This window comes from Nomascus leucogenys, chromosome 20 (assembly GCF_006542625.1).
Source record: "Nomascus leucogenys isolate Asia chromosome 20, Asia_NLE_v1, whole genome shotgun sequence".
NCBI lineage: Eukaryota > Metazoa > Chordata > Mammalia > Primates > Hylobatidae > Nomascus > Nomascus leucogenys.
In genome coordinates, this window is record NC_044400.1 from 23700643 (window position 1) to 23718545 (window position 17903).

The 17903-nt window shown below is 44.6% G+C and overlaps 1 protein-coding gene across 3 annotated transcripts in view; it reads right to left on the reverse strand.

Annotated features, from left to right (window-relative positions):
* Positions 1-3184: 3184 nt before the first annotated feature.
* Positions 3185-17903, reverse strand: part of CCDC93 (coiled-coil domain containing 93) — a 100098-nt gene continuing 85379 nt past the window's right edge. For all 3 annotated transcript variants that reach the window (XM_003275182.4, XM_030801098.1, XM_030801099.1), the window contains one exon: positions 3185-8078. In XM_003275182.4, the coding sequence (XP_003275230.3) occupies positions 8025-8078 (54 nt within the window). In that variant the 3' untranslated portion in view covers positions 3185-8024. The remainder of the gene's footprint in view (positions 8079-17903) is intronic.

Consider the following 17903-nt stretch of genomic DNA (forward strand, 5'->3'; position numbering starts at 1 on the left):
ATGTTGAATTCCTGAAACGGATCAGTTGATGATTGACTTTATGCAAGGATGCACTTATGATTCCTTTTAATTCAGAGTATACGGAATGGAATTCCATTGACAAAAAACACATCTGATTTCCAATTAACATTCTAGGAACATCCTTGTTAAGTGTAATGTCTCTGTTCTGATTCCATCTCCTTTGCCTATAGAACATGACTAAGATGGAGTTGGGAGGCTATTAGAGGAATTCATCTCTTCCCTGTGTGGATTTATTTTCTAAGGCATCACTAGGTATCACAATTTAATTTCACAAAGTTCCAGGTCTGTAGAATGGATGTGGCTAATGGAAGAGTTTTATTAATTTGGTCATGTATAATGTATGAAGTATGCTACTTTTCTCCCTTTGAATATGGCCTCCATGTTTCTTCAGGCATGTCTGAGGGAATTTTTTTTTTAATTTTTAAAACATTTTTTACATAGAGACAGGATCTTCCTATGTTGCCCAGGCTGGTCTTGAACTCCTGGCCTCAAGCAATCCTCCCACTTTAGCTTCCCAAAGCGCTGGGATTATAGGCATGAGCTACCATGCCTGGCCTTGTCTGAGGGACTTTGGATTCTTATCATGATGCCTGTGCTCGAGTGTCTATTCCACATGTAGGTCCCATCCCCAGAGGCTGCTCTTCTGGCCTCTCACCTGAGTGGTGTTGAGAAGTATCTTTTCAACTCCAGGTCACAACCTATCATGAAACCAATTTGGTAGTTGGCTCAATCAGCGACATTCTCAATAGTGCAATTACTACGAAGTCTCGGTGGTATATAGCAAGTCTTTATTTCTTGCTTATATGCCTGAGTTGGCTGGGATTTCACTGATCTAGGCAGAGCTCATCTAGGCTTGGCTTCAAGCTTCAGGTTGCGTCTAGGCCTGCTCTGTTTGTCCTTCATCCTGTCCTTGGGCCAACAGGGTATGTTCTTCTCAAGAGAGAAGGGCAGAAGGTAAACCCAACCGTGCAAGCATACTTTCAAAACTTGTATCAACTCAGCTATCAACCCATAGGACAAGCAAAAGCCCAAAGTCAAGGGGAAGTACATTCCACCTGCCATGAAAAGGCATCTGCTATGATGGGATGATGGAAAGCAGCACTTCAATGTTCAGCATTTTCAAAACAGGAAAAAAAAATCAGAGTGTAGTATTGAAAGGGTAAGTATTGTCTTATAAACCTTTCTTTTCACTTATATTTAAATCTGGACTATTTCAGGGGTCTCTTAACTGGGCTCCCTGCTTCTGCCCTCCTGATAGTCAATACAGCCTCCAGAGGGATCCTTATTTTTATTTTTTGAGACAGTCTCACTCTGTCACCCAGGCTGGAGTGTGGTGGCGTGAACATGGATCCCTGCAGCCTCGACTTCCCAGGCTCAACCCATCCTCCCACCTCTGCCTCCCAAGTAGCTGGGACTACAGGTGTGCTCCACTGTGCCTGGCTAATTTTTTGTATTTTCAGTAAAGACGGAGTTTTGCCATATTGCCCAGGCTGGTCTTGAACTCCTGGGCTCAAGTGATCTCCCTTCCCCAGCCTCCCAAAGTGCTGGGATTACAGGCATAAGCCACTGCACCAGTGTAGGGATGCCTATTAAAATGAAGCCAGATTGGCCGGGTACGGTGGCTCACGCCTATAATCCCAGCACTTTGGGAAGCTGAGGCGGGTGGATCAGCTGAGCTCAGGATTTCGAGACCAGCCTGACCAATGTGGAGAAACCCCATCTCTACTAAAAATATAAAATTAGCCAGGTGTGGTGGCACATGCCTGTAATCCCAGTTACTCGGGAGGCTGAGGCAGGAGAATCACTTGAACCCGGGAGGTGGAGGTTGCAGTGAGCCGAGATCGTGCCACTGCACTCCAGCCTGGGCAACAAGAGCGAAACACCATCTCAAAACAAACAAACAAACAAAATGAACCCAGATCACATTGCTTTCCTTCTCAAAAACCCTCCAGTGGCTCCCCACACAGGTCCCCTTCATGTTCCTCAAACTCACCTGCTGGGTATGCTCCTACCTTAGGGCCTTTACACTTGCTATCCCCTGTGCCTGGAATGTTCTTTACACAGGTATCTATATACTCACTCCCACACTAGTCAGTGAGTGAGGCCTTCCTTCACTTCTCAATATAAAATTGCAACCGCCACCAAACCAGACACTCTTGATACCTTCCGCGCTTTAATCAACATGTTGAAGCACCACATGACAATATTTACGTATTTATCTTGTTTGTTTTTTTCCACTGGAGAGTAGCTCCAGGAAGGCAGGTTCTCTTGTCTGCTTTTTTTACTGCTATATTCTCAGGGCCTGACATATAGAAGAAACTCAAGTATTTGTTGGTTGAATGCACAAGCTAACAGAGGTTCATTTTTCTCATGGAACAAGAATATGGAAGCAGGTGGGCCTCAGTGTGGTTGAGAGGCTCATCATGCCTTCAGAGAGCCAGGCTCTTTCCACCTTTTCCCTCTGCCAACCTCAGTGTGTTGGGATGTCTCTTTTCATGGTCTCAAGATGGCTGAAGTTGCTCAAACCCTGTCCCTCCTCCACAACTTATCACAGGAAGAAAGGGTGAAGCTCTCCTAGTGCATCTCTCACTGATCAGCAGAAAAGTCTTTCCCAGAAGTTCAGCAGTCTCCCCAAAACTGGCCATAACTGGGTTAGACATCCATCCTCAAACCAGCAGTTGGCCAACAAAAGTGAGATTCCCCTGACTGGAACAGCTGCCATGTTCCTCTCCTGGGGCTGACACACGGCCACCTCGGAGCTGGACAAAATCAGTTGTGTTGGTTTTTAAAAGGCAGGGGTGGGGAAGGCTCACCCACAGCAGGTTTCCGCACAAGAGGGGCACGGCTTCTGGAGGATGTTAACAGCCCCCCTTGAATCATGACTCAGAGGTATGCCTATCTTTTCTACCCCAAAAGTCAGAGGACCAGGGTTGCACTGTGATTTTTGTAAGATGGAGGGAACCCTGCGGCAGCCCGTCTGTCCCAGTGATTAGTCACATCACCATCCATTTCCCCATCCCCATCCCTCCTCTGCCGGCCCAACATGCTCCCAGAGTGTTAGCAGAGCCAGCCTCTGCTTCACTGCCCCATTCTGTTCCACCAGAAAAGGACACCCCGCTTTGCATGGCCCATTGCCTCAAGACCCAAGAAAGAGTCTCACTACTTTTGAATCAAAGGCTTTATCTTTAAGAAAGCAGATTTAGTGAATCAGAATTTTCTTCCATTTTGGTTCTATTGTTTTAAGAAAAGTATACCAAATTAAAAAGAACTATTTTTTAATAGATAATACATGTACATGGTACAAAATTCAAAAGGTACAAAAGGTGTACATTGAAAAGTCATTCCCACCCCTCTTCCCAGAGGCAATTCAGGCTGCCGGGCTGCTAGGTATCCTCCCAGAGACATCCTAGGCATATGCAGGTGGACATATGATATACACGTGTGTATGTCTGTGTGAAAACATATGCACACACATACGTCTACAAACTTTCTCCATTACAAACATTAGGATACCATGGGCTTCTTTTTTCCTCACTTAATCATGCATCTTGGGGACCATTCTATGGTAGCACACACACACAGGATCCATTGTTTTAAATTTCTGCAAACTATTCCATTGTTTACGCTGGCCATAATGTATTTAGCCATTCCCCTATATTTGTGGCACTCTCCAACTTTTTGCTATTACGATGTTTCAGCAAAAACTCTTGTACACAGGTACAATTCTTAGGAGTAGCATTGCTAGTTCAAAAAGCTTACACATTTGCACTTTTGACAGACACTGTCCGGCTATCCCCCATGGAGTGCCTACATGTCACACTCCTGCCACCACCGTATCTAGTGCTGCCACCCACAGCCTTGCACTGTGGTCCCACTTCTTGGTTCACATGGCTGAGACATTTCTACTCATTAAGTTACCTTTAGATTCATGACACATTTTGAGCCAAAACATACCTTATCTCTAACATTAGTGTAGTTCTTCCCTCTCTTTTTCCCTTCTTAGGGAATAAAAAAAAAAAATCTGTAAAAGGCAATTCCTTTGAAAGATTCAAAACCTCTGACACCTTGTTTCATCTCAAACTTCAAGGTTACAGTATAACACACTCTGAGAGACCCTCTAAAGTTGTGAAAACTGTTCTCAAACTAAGCATCAAGTAGAGGAAAGGTTCAATCTAAATTTTGCTAATAGAGATGCAAAGTTGCAATGTGGAAAAGCCGTTTTATCCAACCGGAATTTCCCAGTCAGTCATCTACCTTGAGCTAGATGCTGGGGAGAGTGTGGTAAGACAGGCCCTTACTTTTGTTGTCCAGGGCCACTGGCCATGGACAGGCATGAGCTCGGCACATTTTGGGGATGGATGTAAGGCTGGCGTGGAACATCCACGGTATTCCCTGTGTTGTCAAGTATGCTGCAGATAGGGCACCAAATCCTCCAGGAGTTTTGCACATTTATTGTGAGAAGAGAATACTATTATAGCATTACCTTTTACAATGCATCTTCAGCCTGTCATAGAAGGAATGCTCTGGACTTCATGAAAAGGATCAAGAGAGGGCGTGGGGGATTCTGAAGATGCACGGAACAAGGCACTTTCCTTGGCAATCCCAACCCTGGGGACAGATGATGGCACCCATCCTATGGGGCTCTTTATTGTTCTGTTCTGCATTAAGATGTTCTTTTACTTTGAGGCCAACACCAGCCATGAGTAAATCATAAAGTGCTTCCTTAAAGTGTTCTTCCTCAATGCATGTTTCAACCCAACATCTGCACTTCAGAACAAGGGGTCAGACTCAAAGTAACTGTGCTACTGCTAGATGTCTACCTCCCTTTTAGGGTGATCATCAGTCACCTACAGAGTGGGCAAACAAGACCATCTGAGACAGCAGAAATATGAGGGCACAGGTTATAGCCAGGGCTCACTGTCCGTAGTGCCCTTTCAGGCAGGTCTGCTTTGGTCACTAGAGACGTGACTGGGGCCTGACAACATCAACAATGTCGCAACCCTGAGGTCTAAGGTCCCGGGCATGGCACTTTGTGAGGTAGTAAAAGGACTGTCTGAAGGTCTTCTCCAGCGTCTGCTCAAGGTTTCAGGAGGTCCTAAGGGCTCGGTGTTGTCAGAGAATGCTTCCCATGCCTGGACCTTCTGGTTGTGCTGACGGACTCAGCGGACACTGGCAGGACCCAGCTATCCTGAAAATATGTAAGGGCTACAAGCTAGAACCATTAAAACCATGAACTTCAGACTCTAACAGAGATATGCTTGACAAACTGGGAATTTGCCCTCTGTTAAAACACCCCTCAGTGTGACTCTGACGACCGTTTAACATTCTGTACCTCCCTCTAGTGCTGTTAGCTAACCCCAGTCATCCAACGGAGACGGAGCACATGTCAAAGACATCAACAAATGTCCTAGCATCTCCCCACGCACCTCGTGATCACCCAGTCTTGTCCTGCTCACAACAGCTCTGATTGTGGCTTAGAGCAGTCCCATGTACTCCATAAGAGGCAAGAAGTGGGAGGGAGCCCCCAACCCAGAGGCTGGCAGAGATTCCATAGCACTGGGCAGCCTGCCTGCTAGCAACTCCCTGTGCTGATTGAGCAGGGAGCCTGTCTCTCCTGGGGAAACCTGGTTCCTCCTGAAGCGCACATTTTGAAAAAGTAACTTTTAATTAAGTTCTTGCTTCCTTTTAACTCTGGAGAAGCCTGTGGGCTTACAGCACAATGCCACACTATGTCTAGGCACACAGAGAGCCGTAGCCCTGGGAAGACGACCCCAGGGGCCTTGGGGCATCTCCTTAGCCTATATGGCTTCACTATAAAGTCATATAACATCCTATTACTCAGAAAGGCACTGTCCGCACTGAGGATTGTCTGCAGCAAGTGTGAAATTTGAGCTTAAACTGGCTTCTGTAGTCTAATTCAAAGTGTATTCAGGCAACAGAAACTGATTTATCTGTAGTAGGCCTTGTGGATTAAAAAAAAGGGAATAGAGATCTGTGGACACCTCTCTATACCAAAACCAAACCAAATGAAACTCTTGTGAAATACAGCTCAAAATAAATGCCTGCACTTTCAAAAAGAATTACTGGTTGCTTTGGATTCATCATGCCATACTTTCCCCATCAGCACAGAGGTGGACTCCAGTAAGCCTAGAATGTCATCTGCCTCCCTACCACCTGTGGACAAATATTCAAATAACTGCCCCAACTGCTCACAAAAAGTTCAGTTAGCCAGGGGTGGGCCTACAAGCTGCTTAACAAGACAACACAGATGTTTCCCTGACTGAAATAACTTCAAACGCAGTCAAACTTCTGTCTCCTTCCCCTGCCCTCAGAGTGCCACCTGTTCTTTTGCAATTACTTGCTTCAACTTCACCAAGCCTTTCAAAACCCCCACATGACCGTGGCTCAGGGACCAGCTGAAGTGGAGTTGCACATGGCCCAAGAAGCGCCCGTAGGTGTCAGTTTCTATTTGCAAGCTGCTGCTTCCGCCTGGCTCAGGCAGGCCTTGCTGGCCCTGGCACTGAAACCAGTGGCTGTTTTTAATCCAGCACGTGTGTGTTTTTAAATCCGTACACATCAGCCCTGCTTAATCACATTCATTAGGGAACTAAAAATGAACACGTTTCTGTGGCTGCTGAATGCCCCACTTGCTTGACATGTTTAAGCTTCTGTGTTACTGTCCAAACCTGCTGCCTGGTATGTTTGCAAGATTTATGCAAAATGGAGCACAAACCTACTGAACACGATGGACTTACCAGACTCCTGAGGACCAGGGCAGCAGGAGCTCCATGTTTGATCTGCACTGGTCATTTCCAAGGATTAAAATCAACCCTCAGCTGCCCTTCAAGGCCCTCCAAAGCCTAGTCTCAGCCCTACTTCCCAGACGGGTCTCTGAAGCTTCCTGCAGAGACTAGCTTATCCCCTCCTTTTCCAACATGCATGCCTTGCACTCCTCTGCACCCTCTTGGGTTTTTAATCATAGTGTATTTTCATTTAAAACAGTCATCCTATCAACATCCGATTCTCCCTTTAGATAGGGCTCAAATGCTGCCTCCTCCAGGAAGTTTCCCTGGATCTCTGCAAACCCCACTGCTATTCCTCCTGACACCTTACTTGCCTTGAGTGCAGGGAACAGTGTCTGTCTCTCTCCTGGCTCAGACCATGACCCATCTGCAGTGTAGCCTCATCAAATGTGCCTTCAGTGAGGGGGATGCACAGCCCCTCTGCATGCTGTGACTCACATGAACATTGGGGCAGGGGAAGGTATAATTTTTATTGAAGTGTCCTCAGCACAAGGTCTGTTTTCAATTTTCTGAGAAATAAACTTGAGTAACGTATAAAAATTAAAACGACACTGAACTTTCATTCCAGTTGCTGTCACCACCAAGCCTGCTGGCTGGCACCTGGAGGAGCTGGGAACAAAAGGTACCATGGCAGGTGAAAGGCCCAAGTGACCGACACTACATGGGCTGATCATTTCAGCTAAATGCCTTCTGTTTACGGAAAAACATCTTGGATAGCCCAGTTCTGTGGTCAAGTGTGCTGTATCCGCCTCCCTGGGCCACCTGCTGGGTACCTGTGCGGTAGGAACTGTGTCTCACACGTCTCTGAATCTTCCTCAGTGCTTATTTCTCAGTGGTTGCTGAATTAATACTTGCTAAACAAATGAATTCTTCTTTATTCAGAGTCCATACAAATACAGGTACCTTCGTAAGCACAATGTTACTGGAGACATAAAAGTTGAATCAACAGAGAACAAGTACTCCCCACATTCTTCATAGGATGATGGGTGTTATCCAAGCCACGTGTTTACTGTCTGATTCCATCAACAGCAGCCAACAGAGACGAATGGAAGCAAAGAGGAGAAAGAAAACATCCAGGTTGTTGAAATCATTACACCTGCATCTCTCTACTGTTGCTTTCAGAACCATTTCATGATCCTGTAGTTGATATACAGTGCTTAAAAGTAAAAATCAATGACATACAACCATGGCTGGGGATGTTCAGGAGGCCTTCGCTTTCACCTTGGACAGCAGCATCTCATTCTTGCGGCCCTCCTGGAGGGGAAGCAGAGAGTATAGAGAGAGTGGTGACTACATCAGCACCCATGTGAGGCCAAGATGGTCTCAAAGCCCTTCCCATATCCCCATGGGAGACATCTCCTGGCCAACTCAGTCTCTTGGCATGCTGCCGCCAGCATGATGAAGCTTCCTGATGACCTACTGACATCAACACCAAAATAACTATAATGATGCTCCATTTCTGGGCTGTCAGACTGAAAATAGGATGAGAGGATAGGCACTGTCATTCCAAAAGACTTCATGAAGTCTAGGAAACCTCAAGCGGACGGAAGCAGAAAGCACACTTATCTGCCAGTCTTGCCTACTATGATGAGGGAGTGGGGAAAGGCTTTGGAGACAGCAGCCTAAAACGAGATAAAAGGGAGCCCTAGTTTACACAGCAGGCAAAACACATAGAGTTCTAACAGTGACGGTTAAAAATACTCTTGTCTTTAAGAAAGAAACTCAGAAAATAGGATAAGAGATATTCGTCGAGATAATGGGGCCAGGCGCAGTGGCTCACCCCTGTAATCCCAGCACTTTGGGAGGCCGAGGCAGGTGGATCACGAGGTCAGGAGATCGAGACCATCCTGGCTACTACTAAACCCCATCTCTACTAAAAATATAAAATATTAGCCAGGCGTGGTGGCGGGTGCCTGTAGTCCCAGCTACTCGGGAGGCTGAGGCAGGACAATGGCATGGACCCGGGAGGCGGAGCTTGCAGTGAGCCGAGATTGTGCCACTGCACTCCAGCCTGGGTGACAGAGCAAGGCTCTGTCTCAAAAAAAAAAAAAAAAAAAAAAACAAAACAAAACACCTGCCCTTCCTTAAAACCAAGCTGTATGAAATCAATGGCACAAGCTACGGGTTATCACTGAGGGAGGTCACTGCCCCATCCTCTGCCTACAGAATCTGACATCCAGTGGCACAAGTCACCTCTGCATCATTTCATGTTCCCTCTGGGGTCATCTTCAAAAGCTTCTAACTGCACCTCCTGCCCTTGTTCCACTGGCCTTAGTAGCTCAGGATACCTCCATCTGCTAGCCAACCTCCAGTAACTCCAACCCCATTCTCTGGGCAGGGTCACTAGGAGTCCTGCTTTTAAATTGGGAGATAAAAGTGGTAGCAGAAAGGGCCCGGACAGGTAGAGCTCCCAGGCTTGGCAGTGGTCAGGCCTCCAGGGGCTATGTTTTCCTGGAGGTGCATTTATTGTGGGAGAAAAACTTTTACCCTTGAAACTTCTGCACTCAAAACCCGCACGGTCAATTTTTCCATCTTCCTGAGCCAGAGTCAGGTGCTCCCAGCTCTCTGGAGGCCCTGATCTTTTGGCACTGTGATGGCAGCATGACCACAACGACCTTGGTTTTGCTAAGACTAGTGCTGGCTCATCTACAGGATTCAGACGTGTCTTTCACTCAGGGAGCAAGGAAACAGGTGGGTGGTTGCCTTGGTGGTAAGGCTGAGTACTTTGAGGCTGTCAGAAGCAAGGTGCTCTGACACTTTTGAGCACCTTTTTGGGGAGAGAGGGGCAGTTCATGGGCAGGGCGGTGGGGGGACAGAAATAAGGCGATACTGGGTTCCTTTTAAAAATGGCTTGAGATGTACTTAGGGAAAAAAGACTCCAGCTTAAAACAAATGGAGGGGAAGAGATAGAACAAGAACAGAGAGCTACACTATTATATTGTTATACTACACTCTCTACTTGTGTATTTTTTAAGATTTCCATAACAAAAATATAAAACAGTAAATAAGTTTAAACTGTCACCCACCTCACCATTTAAATGAGGCAGAAACAGCATCAGAATTCTACTGTGGGGAACTGTGTGTGTCACAGCACCCTAGGCGATGCTTGTACTTTTCTGTAGAGACAGCCTGCAACGTCACCTAGTATGTGAGCCTACAGAATCATATTCTCCGTCTCTTCAAAGCAAATACAAAAGAGGCGCTTTGCGCGTTTGTTTCTACAAGAAAAGGGAAAATGTCTCATCTCCTCAGTCTCTTTCCTGCTGAAAACTCTATCCAGGCCCACTAGGTGCCAGACAGAGAGCTAAGTTCACTCAAGGTTATGTACCCAAAGCCAGCTTCACAAAAATGTAGGGTTTGAATTCATCAGTGCTATTGAATTTAAATCTCTGTATCATGACCTGATGGTGCCCACGGCGCATAACTGTTGCCCATTTAACGTGGGGTAAACCAAACCCAACAAAGGCAACCGCTAAGGTGGCAAAAAACCATATTGTAGACAGCAATGTTGTGTTTTCCATGAAGAATAATTATTGCACACCACAAGTGCTTGGGCCAAGGATGCAGTGAGAATTCAGAACGCAGAAGTAGAGGGCCAGTGAGGGGATGGTGAGAAGGCAAAATAGAGGGTGCTGGGAGAAGGCTCCACCCTGGATGAAAGTCCAAATTAAACTGTAATATATAAAACAGAAAAGCAGCACAACTAGTCTGGCTGAAGATATGGTGTAGAGGCTGTGGAGTAGCAAGCAAGTCCCTCTCATCACCTCCTCCTCAACACCTATGGTGGCCCCAAATTACCTCGCAAGAGCTTGTGGGAGAAAGTTTAAGATGCTGGAACACTGACATGTGGGTGCCAGTTTTAAATGTTTGCCAAGTAAAATGTTCAAAAAAAAAAAAAAAAAAAAAGGACTACCCACCATCTTATTTTCTAAGACAATTTTAACACCAAAAAATAAAAGGACATGCTAAATGTGAGGTGAAATATATTTAAATGAAATATGCAAAATTTTCAGGGCGGGGAGCCAAGATGGCTGAATAGGAACAGCTCCAGTCTACAGCTCCCACTGTGAGCGACACAGAAGATGGGTGATTTCTACATTTCCAACTGAGGTACTGGGTTCATCTCACTGGGCAGTGTCAGAAAGCGGGTACAGGACAGTGGGTGCAGCGCACCGAGCGTGAGCCGAAGCAGGGCGAGGCATCACCTCACCCAGGAAGCACAAGGGGTCAGGGAGTTCCCTTTCCTAGTCAAAGAAAGGGGTGACAGATGGCACCTGGAAAATCGGGTCACTCCCACCCTAATACTGCGCTTTTCCAACAGTCTTAGCAAATGGCACACCAGGAGATTATATCCCGCGCCTGGCTCAGAGGGTCCTACGCCCACGGAGCCTTGCTCATTGCTACCACAGCAGTCTGAGATCAAACTGCAAGAAGGCAAGGCTGGGGAAGGGGCACCCGCCATTGCTGAGGCTTGAGTAGGTAAACAAAGCAGCCGAGAAGCTCGAACTGGGTGGAGCTCACCACAGCACAAGGAGGCCTGCCTGCCTCTGTAGACTCCACCTCTGGGGGCAGAGCATAGCCAAACAAAAGACAGCAGAATCCTCTGCAGACTTAAAAGTCCCTGTCTGACAGCTTTGAAGAGAATAGTGGTTCTCCCAGCACACAGCTGGAGATCTGAGAACGGACAGACTGCTTCTTCAAGTGGGTCCCTGACCTCCAAGTAGCCTAACTGGGAGGCACCCCCCAGTAGGGGCACACTGACACCTCACACGGCCGGGTACTCCTCTGAGACAAAACTTCCAGAGGAATGATCAGGCAACAACATTTGCTGCTCACCAATATCCCCTGTTCTGCAGCCTCCGCTGCTGATACCCAGGCAAACGAGGTTTGGAGTGGACCTCCAGCAAACTCCAACAGACCTGCAGCTGAGGGTCCTGACTGTTAGAAGGAAAACTAACAAACAGAAAGGACATCCATACCAAAACCCCATCTGTACGTCACCATCATCAAAGACCAAAGGTAGATAAAACCACAAAGATGGGGAAAAAACAGAGCAGAAAAACTGGAAACTCTAAAAATCAGAGCACCTTTCCTCCTCCAAAGGAATGCAGCTCCTCACCAGCAGCGGAACAAAGCTGGATGGAGAATGACTTTGATGAGTTGAGAGAAGAAGGCTTCAAACTACTCTGAGCTAAAGGAGGAAGTTCGAACCCATGGCAAAGAAGTTAAAAACCTTGAAAAAAAATCAGACGAATGGCTAACTAGAATAACCAATGCAGAGAAGTCCTTAAAGGACCCGATGAAGCTGAAAACCACGGCACAAGAACTACGTGACGAATGCACAAGCCTCAATAGCCAATTCGATCAACTGAAAGAAAGGGTATCAGTGATGGAAGAAATGAATGAAATGAAGCGAGAAAAGTTTAGAGAAAAAAGAATAAAAAGAAATGACCAAAGCCTCCAAGAAATATGGGACCATGTGAAAAGACCAAATCTACGTCTGATTGGTGTACCTGAAAGTGACGGGAGAATGGAACCAAGTTGGAAAACTGCAGGATACTATCCAGGAGAACTTCCTCAATCTAGCAAGGCAGGCCAACATTCAAATTTAGGAAATACAGAGAATGCCATAAAGAAACTCCTCGAGAAGAGCAACTCCAAGACACATAATTGTCAGATTCACCAAAGTTGAAATGAAGGAAAAAATGTTAAGGGCAGCCAGAGAGAAAGGTCGGGTTACCCACAAAGGGAAGCTCATCAGACTAACAGCTGATCTCTCTGCAGAAACTCTACAACCCAGAAGAGAGTGGGGGCCAATATTCAACATTCCTAAAGAAAAGAATTTTTCAACCCAGAATTTCATATCCAGCCAAACTAAGCTTCATAAGTGAAGGAGAAATAAACTACAGACAAGCAAATGCTGAAAGATTTTGTCACCACCAGGCCTGCCCTAAGAGCTCCTGAAGGAAGCACTAAACATGGAAAGGAATAACCGGTACCAGCCACTGCAAAAACATACCAAATTGTAAAGACCATCGAGGCTAGGAAGAAACTGCATCAACTAATGAGCAAAATAACCAGCTAACGTCATAATGACAGGATCAAATTCACACATAACAATATTAACCTTAAATGTAAATGGGCCAAATGCTCCAATTAAAAGACACAGACTGGCAAATTGGATAAAGAATCAAGACCCATCAGTGTGCTGTATTCAGGAAACCCATCTCACGTGCAGAGACACACATAGGCTCAAAATAAAGGGATGGAGGAAGATCTACCAAGCAAATGCAAACCAAAAAAAGGCAGGGGTTGCAATCCTAGTCTCTGATAAAACAGCCTTTAAACCAACAAAGATCAAAAGACACAAAGAAGGCTATTACATAATGGTAAAGGGATCAATTCAACAAGAAGAGCTAACTATCCTGAATATATATGCACCCAATACAGGAGCACCCAGATTCATAAAGCAAGTCCTTAGAGATCTACAAAGAGACTTAGACTCCCACACAATAATAATGGGAGATTTTAACACCCCACTGTCAACATTAGATCAACAAGACAGAAAGTTAACAAGGATATCCAGGAATTGAACTCAGCTCTGCACCAAGCGGACCTAATAGACATCAGAACTCTCCACCCCAAATCAACAGAATATACATTCTTTTCAGCACCACACGACACCTATTCCAAAATTGACCACATAGTTGGAAGTAAAGCACTCCTCAGCAAATGTAAAAGAACAGAAAGTATAACAAACTGTCTCTCACACCACAGTGCAATCAAACTAGAACTCAGGATTAAGAACCTAACTCAAAACCACTCAACTACATGGAAACTGAACAACCTGCTCCTGAATGACTACTGGGTACATAATGAAATGAAGGCAGAGATAAAGATGCTCTTTGAAACCAACGAGAACAAAGACACAACATACCAGAATCTCTGGGATGCATTCAAAGCAGTGTGTAGAGGGAAATTTATAGCACTAAATGCCCACAAGAGAAAGCAGGAAAGATCTAAAATTGACACCCTAACATCACAATTAAAAGAACTAGAGAAGCAAGAGCAAACACATTCAAAAGCTAGCAGAAGGCAAGAAATAATTAAGATCAGAGCAGAACTGAAGGAAATAGAGACACAAAAAACCCTTCAAAAAATCAATGAATCCAGGAGCTAGTTTTTTGAAAAGATCAGCAAAATTGATAGACCACTAGCAAGACTAATAAAGAAGAGAGAAGAATCAAATAGATGCAATAAAAAATGATAAACAGGATATCACCACCAATCCCACAGAAATACAAACTACCATCAAAGAATACTATAAACACCTCTATGCCAATAAACTAGAAAATCTAGAAGAAATGGATAAATTCCTGGACACATACACCCTCCCAAGACTAAACCAGGAAGAAGTTGAATTTCTGAATAGACCAATAACAGGCTCTGAAATTGAGGCAATAATTAATAGCTTACCAACCAAAAAAAGTCCAGGACCAGATGGATTCACAGCCAAATTCTACCAGAGGTATAAGGAGGAGCTGGTGCCATTCCTTCTGAAACTATTCCAATCAACAGAAAAAGAGGGAATCCTCCCTAATTCATTTTATGAGGCCAGCATCATCCTGATACCGAAGCCTGGCAGAGACACAACAAAAAAAGAGAATTTTAGATCAGTATCCCTGATGAACATCGATGCAAAAATCCTCAATAAAATACTGGCAAACCGAATCCAGCAGTACATCAAAAAGCTTATCCACCATGATCAAGTGGGCTTCATCCCTGGGATGCAAGGCTGGTTCAACATATGCAAATCAATAAACGTAATCCAGCATATAAACAGAACCAATGACAAAAACCATATGATTATCTCAATAGATGCAGAAAAGGCCTCTGACAAAATTCAACAACACTTCATGCTAAAAACTCTCAAAAAACCAGGTATTGATGGGATGTATCGCAAAATAATAAGAGCTATCTATGACAAACCCACAGTCAATATCATACTGAATGGGCAAAAACTAGAAGCATTCCCTTTGAAAACTGTCAAAAGACAGGGATGCCCTCTCTCACCACTCCTATTCAACATAGGAAGTTCTGGTCAGGGCAATCAGGCAGGAGAAGGAGATAAAGGGTATTCAATTAGGAAAAGAAGAAGTCAAATTGTCCCCGTTTGCAGGTGACATGATTGTATATCTAGAAAACTGCATTGTCTCAGCCCAAAATCTCCTTAAGCTGATAGATTCAGCAAAGTCTCAGGATACAAAATCAATGTGCAAAAATCACAAGCATTCTTATACACCAATAACAGACAAACACAGAGCCAAATCATGAGTGAACTCACATTCACAATTGCTTCAAAGAGAATAAAATATCTAGGAATCCAACTTACAAGGGATGTGAAGGACCTCTTCAAGGAGAACTACAAACCACTGCTCAATGAAATAAAAGAGGATACAAACAAATGGAAGAACATTCCATGCTTATGGGTAGGAAGAATCAATATTGTGAAAATGGCCATACTGCCCAAGGTAATTTATAGATTCAATGCCATCCCCATCAGCTACCAATGACTTTCTTCACAGAATTGGAAAAAACTACTTTAAAGTTCATATGGAATCAAAAAAGAGCCCACATTGCCAAGACAATCCTAAGCCAAAAGAACAAAGCTGGAGGCATCATGCTACCTGACTTCAAACTATACTACAAGGCTACAGTAACCGAAACAGCATGGTACTGGTACCAAAACAGAGATATGGACCAATGGAACAGAATAGAGCCCTCAGAAATAATGCCGCATATCTACAACCATCTGATCTTTGACAAACCTGACAAAAACAAGAAATGGGGAAAGGATTCCCTATTTAATAAATGGTGCTGGGAAAACTGGCTAGCCTATGGAGAAAGCTGAAACTGGATCCCTTCCTTACACCTTATACAAAAATTAATTCAAGATGGATTAAAGACTTAAATGTTAGACCTAAAATCATAAAAACCCTAGAAGAAAACCTAGGCAATACCATTCACGACATAGGCATGGGCAAGGACCTCATGTCTAACACACCAAAAGCAATGGCAACAAAAGCCAAAATTGACAAATGGGATCTCATTAAACTAAAGAGCTTCTGCACAGCAAAAGAAACTACCATCAGAGTGAACAGGCAACCTACAGAATGGGAGAAAATTTTTGCAATCTACTCATCTGACAAAGGGCTAATATCCAGAATCTACAATGAACTCAAACAAATTCACAAGAAAAAAACAACCCCATCAAAAAGTGGGCAAAGGATATGAATAGACACTTCTCAAAAGAAGACATTTATGCAGCCAAAAGACACATGAAAAAATGCTCATCATCACTGGCCATCAGAGAAATGCAAATCAAAACCACAATGAGATACCATCTCACAGCAGTTAGAATGGCGATCATTAAAAAGTCAGGAAACAACAGATGCTGGAGAGGATGTGGAGAATTAGGAACACTTTTACACTGTTGGTGGGACTGTAAACTAGTTCAACCATTGTGGAAGTCAGTGTGGTGATTCCTCAGGGATCTAGAACTAGAAATACCATTTGACCCAGCCATCCCATTACTGGGTACATACCCAAAGGATTATAAATCATGCTGCTATAAAGACACATGCATGCATATGTTTATTGCAGCACTATTCACAATAGCAAAGACTTGGAACCAAGCCAAATGTCCAACAACGATAGACTGGATTAAGAAAATGTGGCACATATACACCATGGAATACTATGCAGCCATAAAAAAGGATGAGTTCATGTCCTTTGTAGGGACATGGATGAAACTGGAAACCATCATTCTCAGCAAACTATCGCAAGGACAAAAAAACTAAACACCACATGTTCTCACTCATACGTGGGAATTGAACAATGAGAACACATGGACACAGGAAGGGGAACATCACACACCGGGGCCCTTTGTGGGGTGGGGGGAGGGAGGAGAGATAGCATTAGGAGATATACCTAATGTTAAATGACGAGTTAATGGGTGCAGCACACCAACATGGCACATGTATATATATGTAACTAACCTGCACGTTCGTTGTGCACATGTACCCTAAAACTTAAAGTATAATAAAAAAAAGAAATATGCAGGAACATATTTCATCCCCTCCCTCTCTTCTGACTTGCTTCGTACTGAAGGAAAGAGGCCTGGCAAGAATCTGGTCTAGGTGTCTTAGCTGGCTCTGAAGGAACCACCCTCTGTGTCTGTTGTGACCATGACTGCCAGCACAGGTGGGAACCCAGAGCCAAGCCACTTAACACCTCTGAAGGAACTGGTGTCTCGGAGGTCATCCTAAGCTCTCACCTGAGAGCCTGCAGGGCGAAAATGAGCTTTTCCATTTCATTTTCAATTGCTTTGACAGCTTATACTTACCCTCCTCAACTTACTTGCTTTTTGTTTCTACACTGTCAAAAGGGTGTCTCCAAGCAACATTTGAGATGCAGTTCTTCTCCTTTTGTGAGTTTTGATTAAAGGGAAGGAGGAACTCTGAGTAGGGCAGCAAATTCCTAATTGTTCCCTGCCAGTTCACTCACTGGCCCTTCTGGGATCTCAGCTTCAGCCTGTGCTAGCCTCAAAGGAGTCCCAGACTGAGCTGCAGACCCTCCGCTCCCCATTCCTGCACTGCTGTGCCTGAAGAACTCTTTCTTCCCATGGCTAGCTCCTGCTCACCCTAGAGGGCCCTCCTGGACCACACCACCTAAACCAGTCTCCTCACATGGCAAAGTTTGGAATTGTTACTACTTATTTGTTATGACTTGTTCTTAGCTTGCCATCTGTCTGTCCCACCACAGCGTATGCTCCTTAAGGAGGGGGAGGTCTGTGTTACAACCTGGCATCTGCCCAGGGGTATAGTAGGAGCTGGAACACTGGAAAAGATGAGATTTTGAAATGCCTATGCGATGTGGCTTCTAGAAGTTAAATCACAAAAAAGGAAAGATGTAGAAGCCAAGGGAAAGATAAGGAAGGAAGAAAGAAGTCTTAAAATAAGAACAAAATTATGAGCATGGAAAGACTACATTTTTTATTCTGCAGACCAAACACCAGGA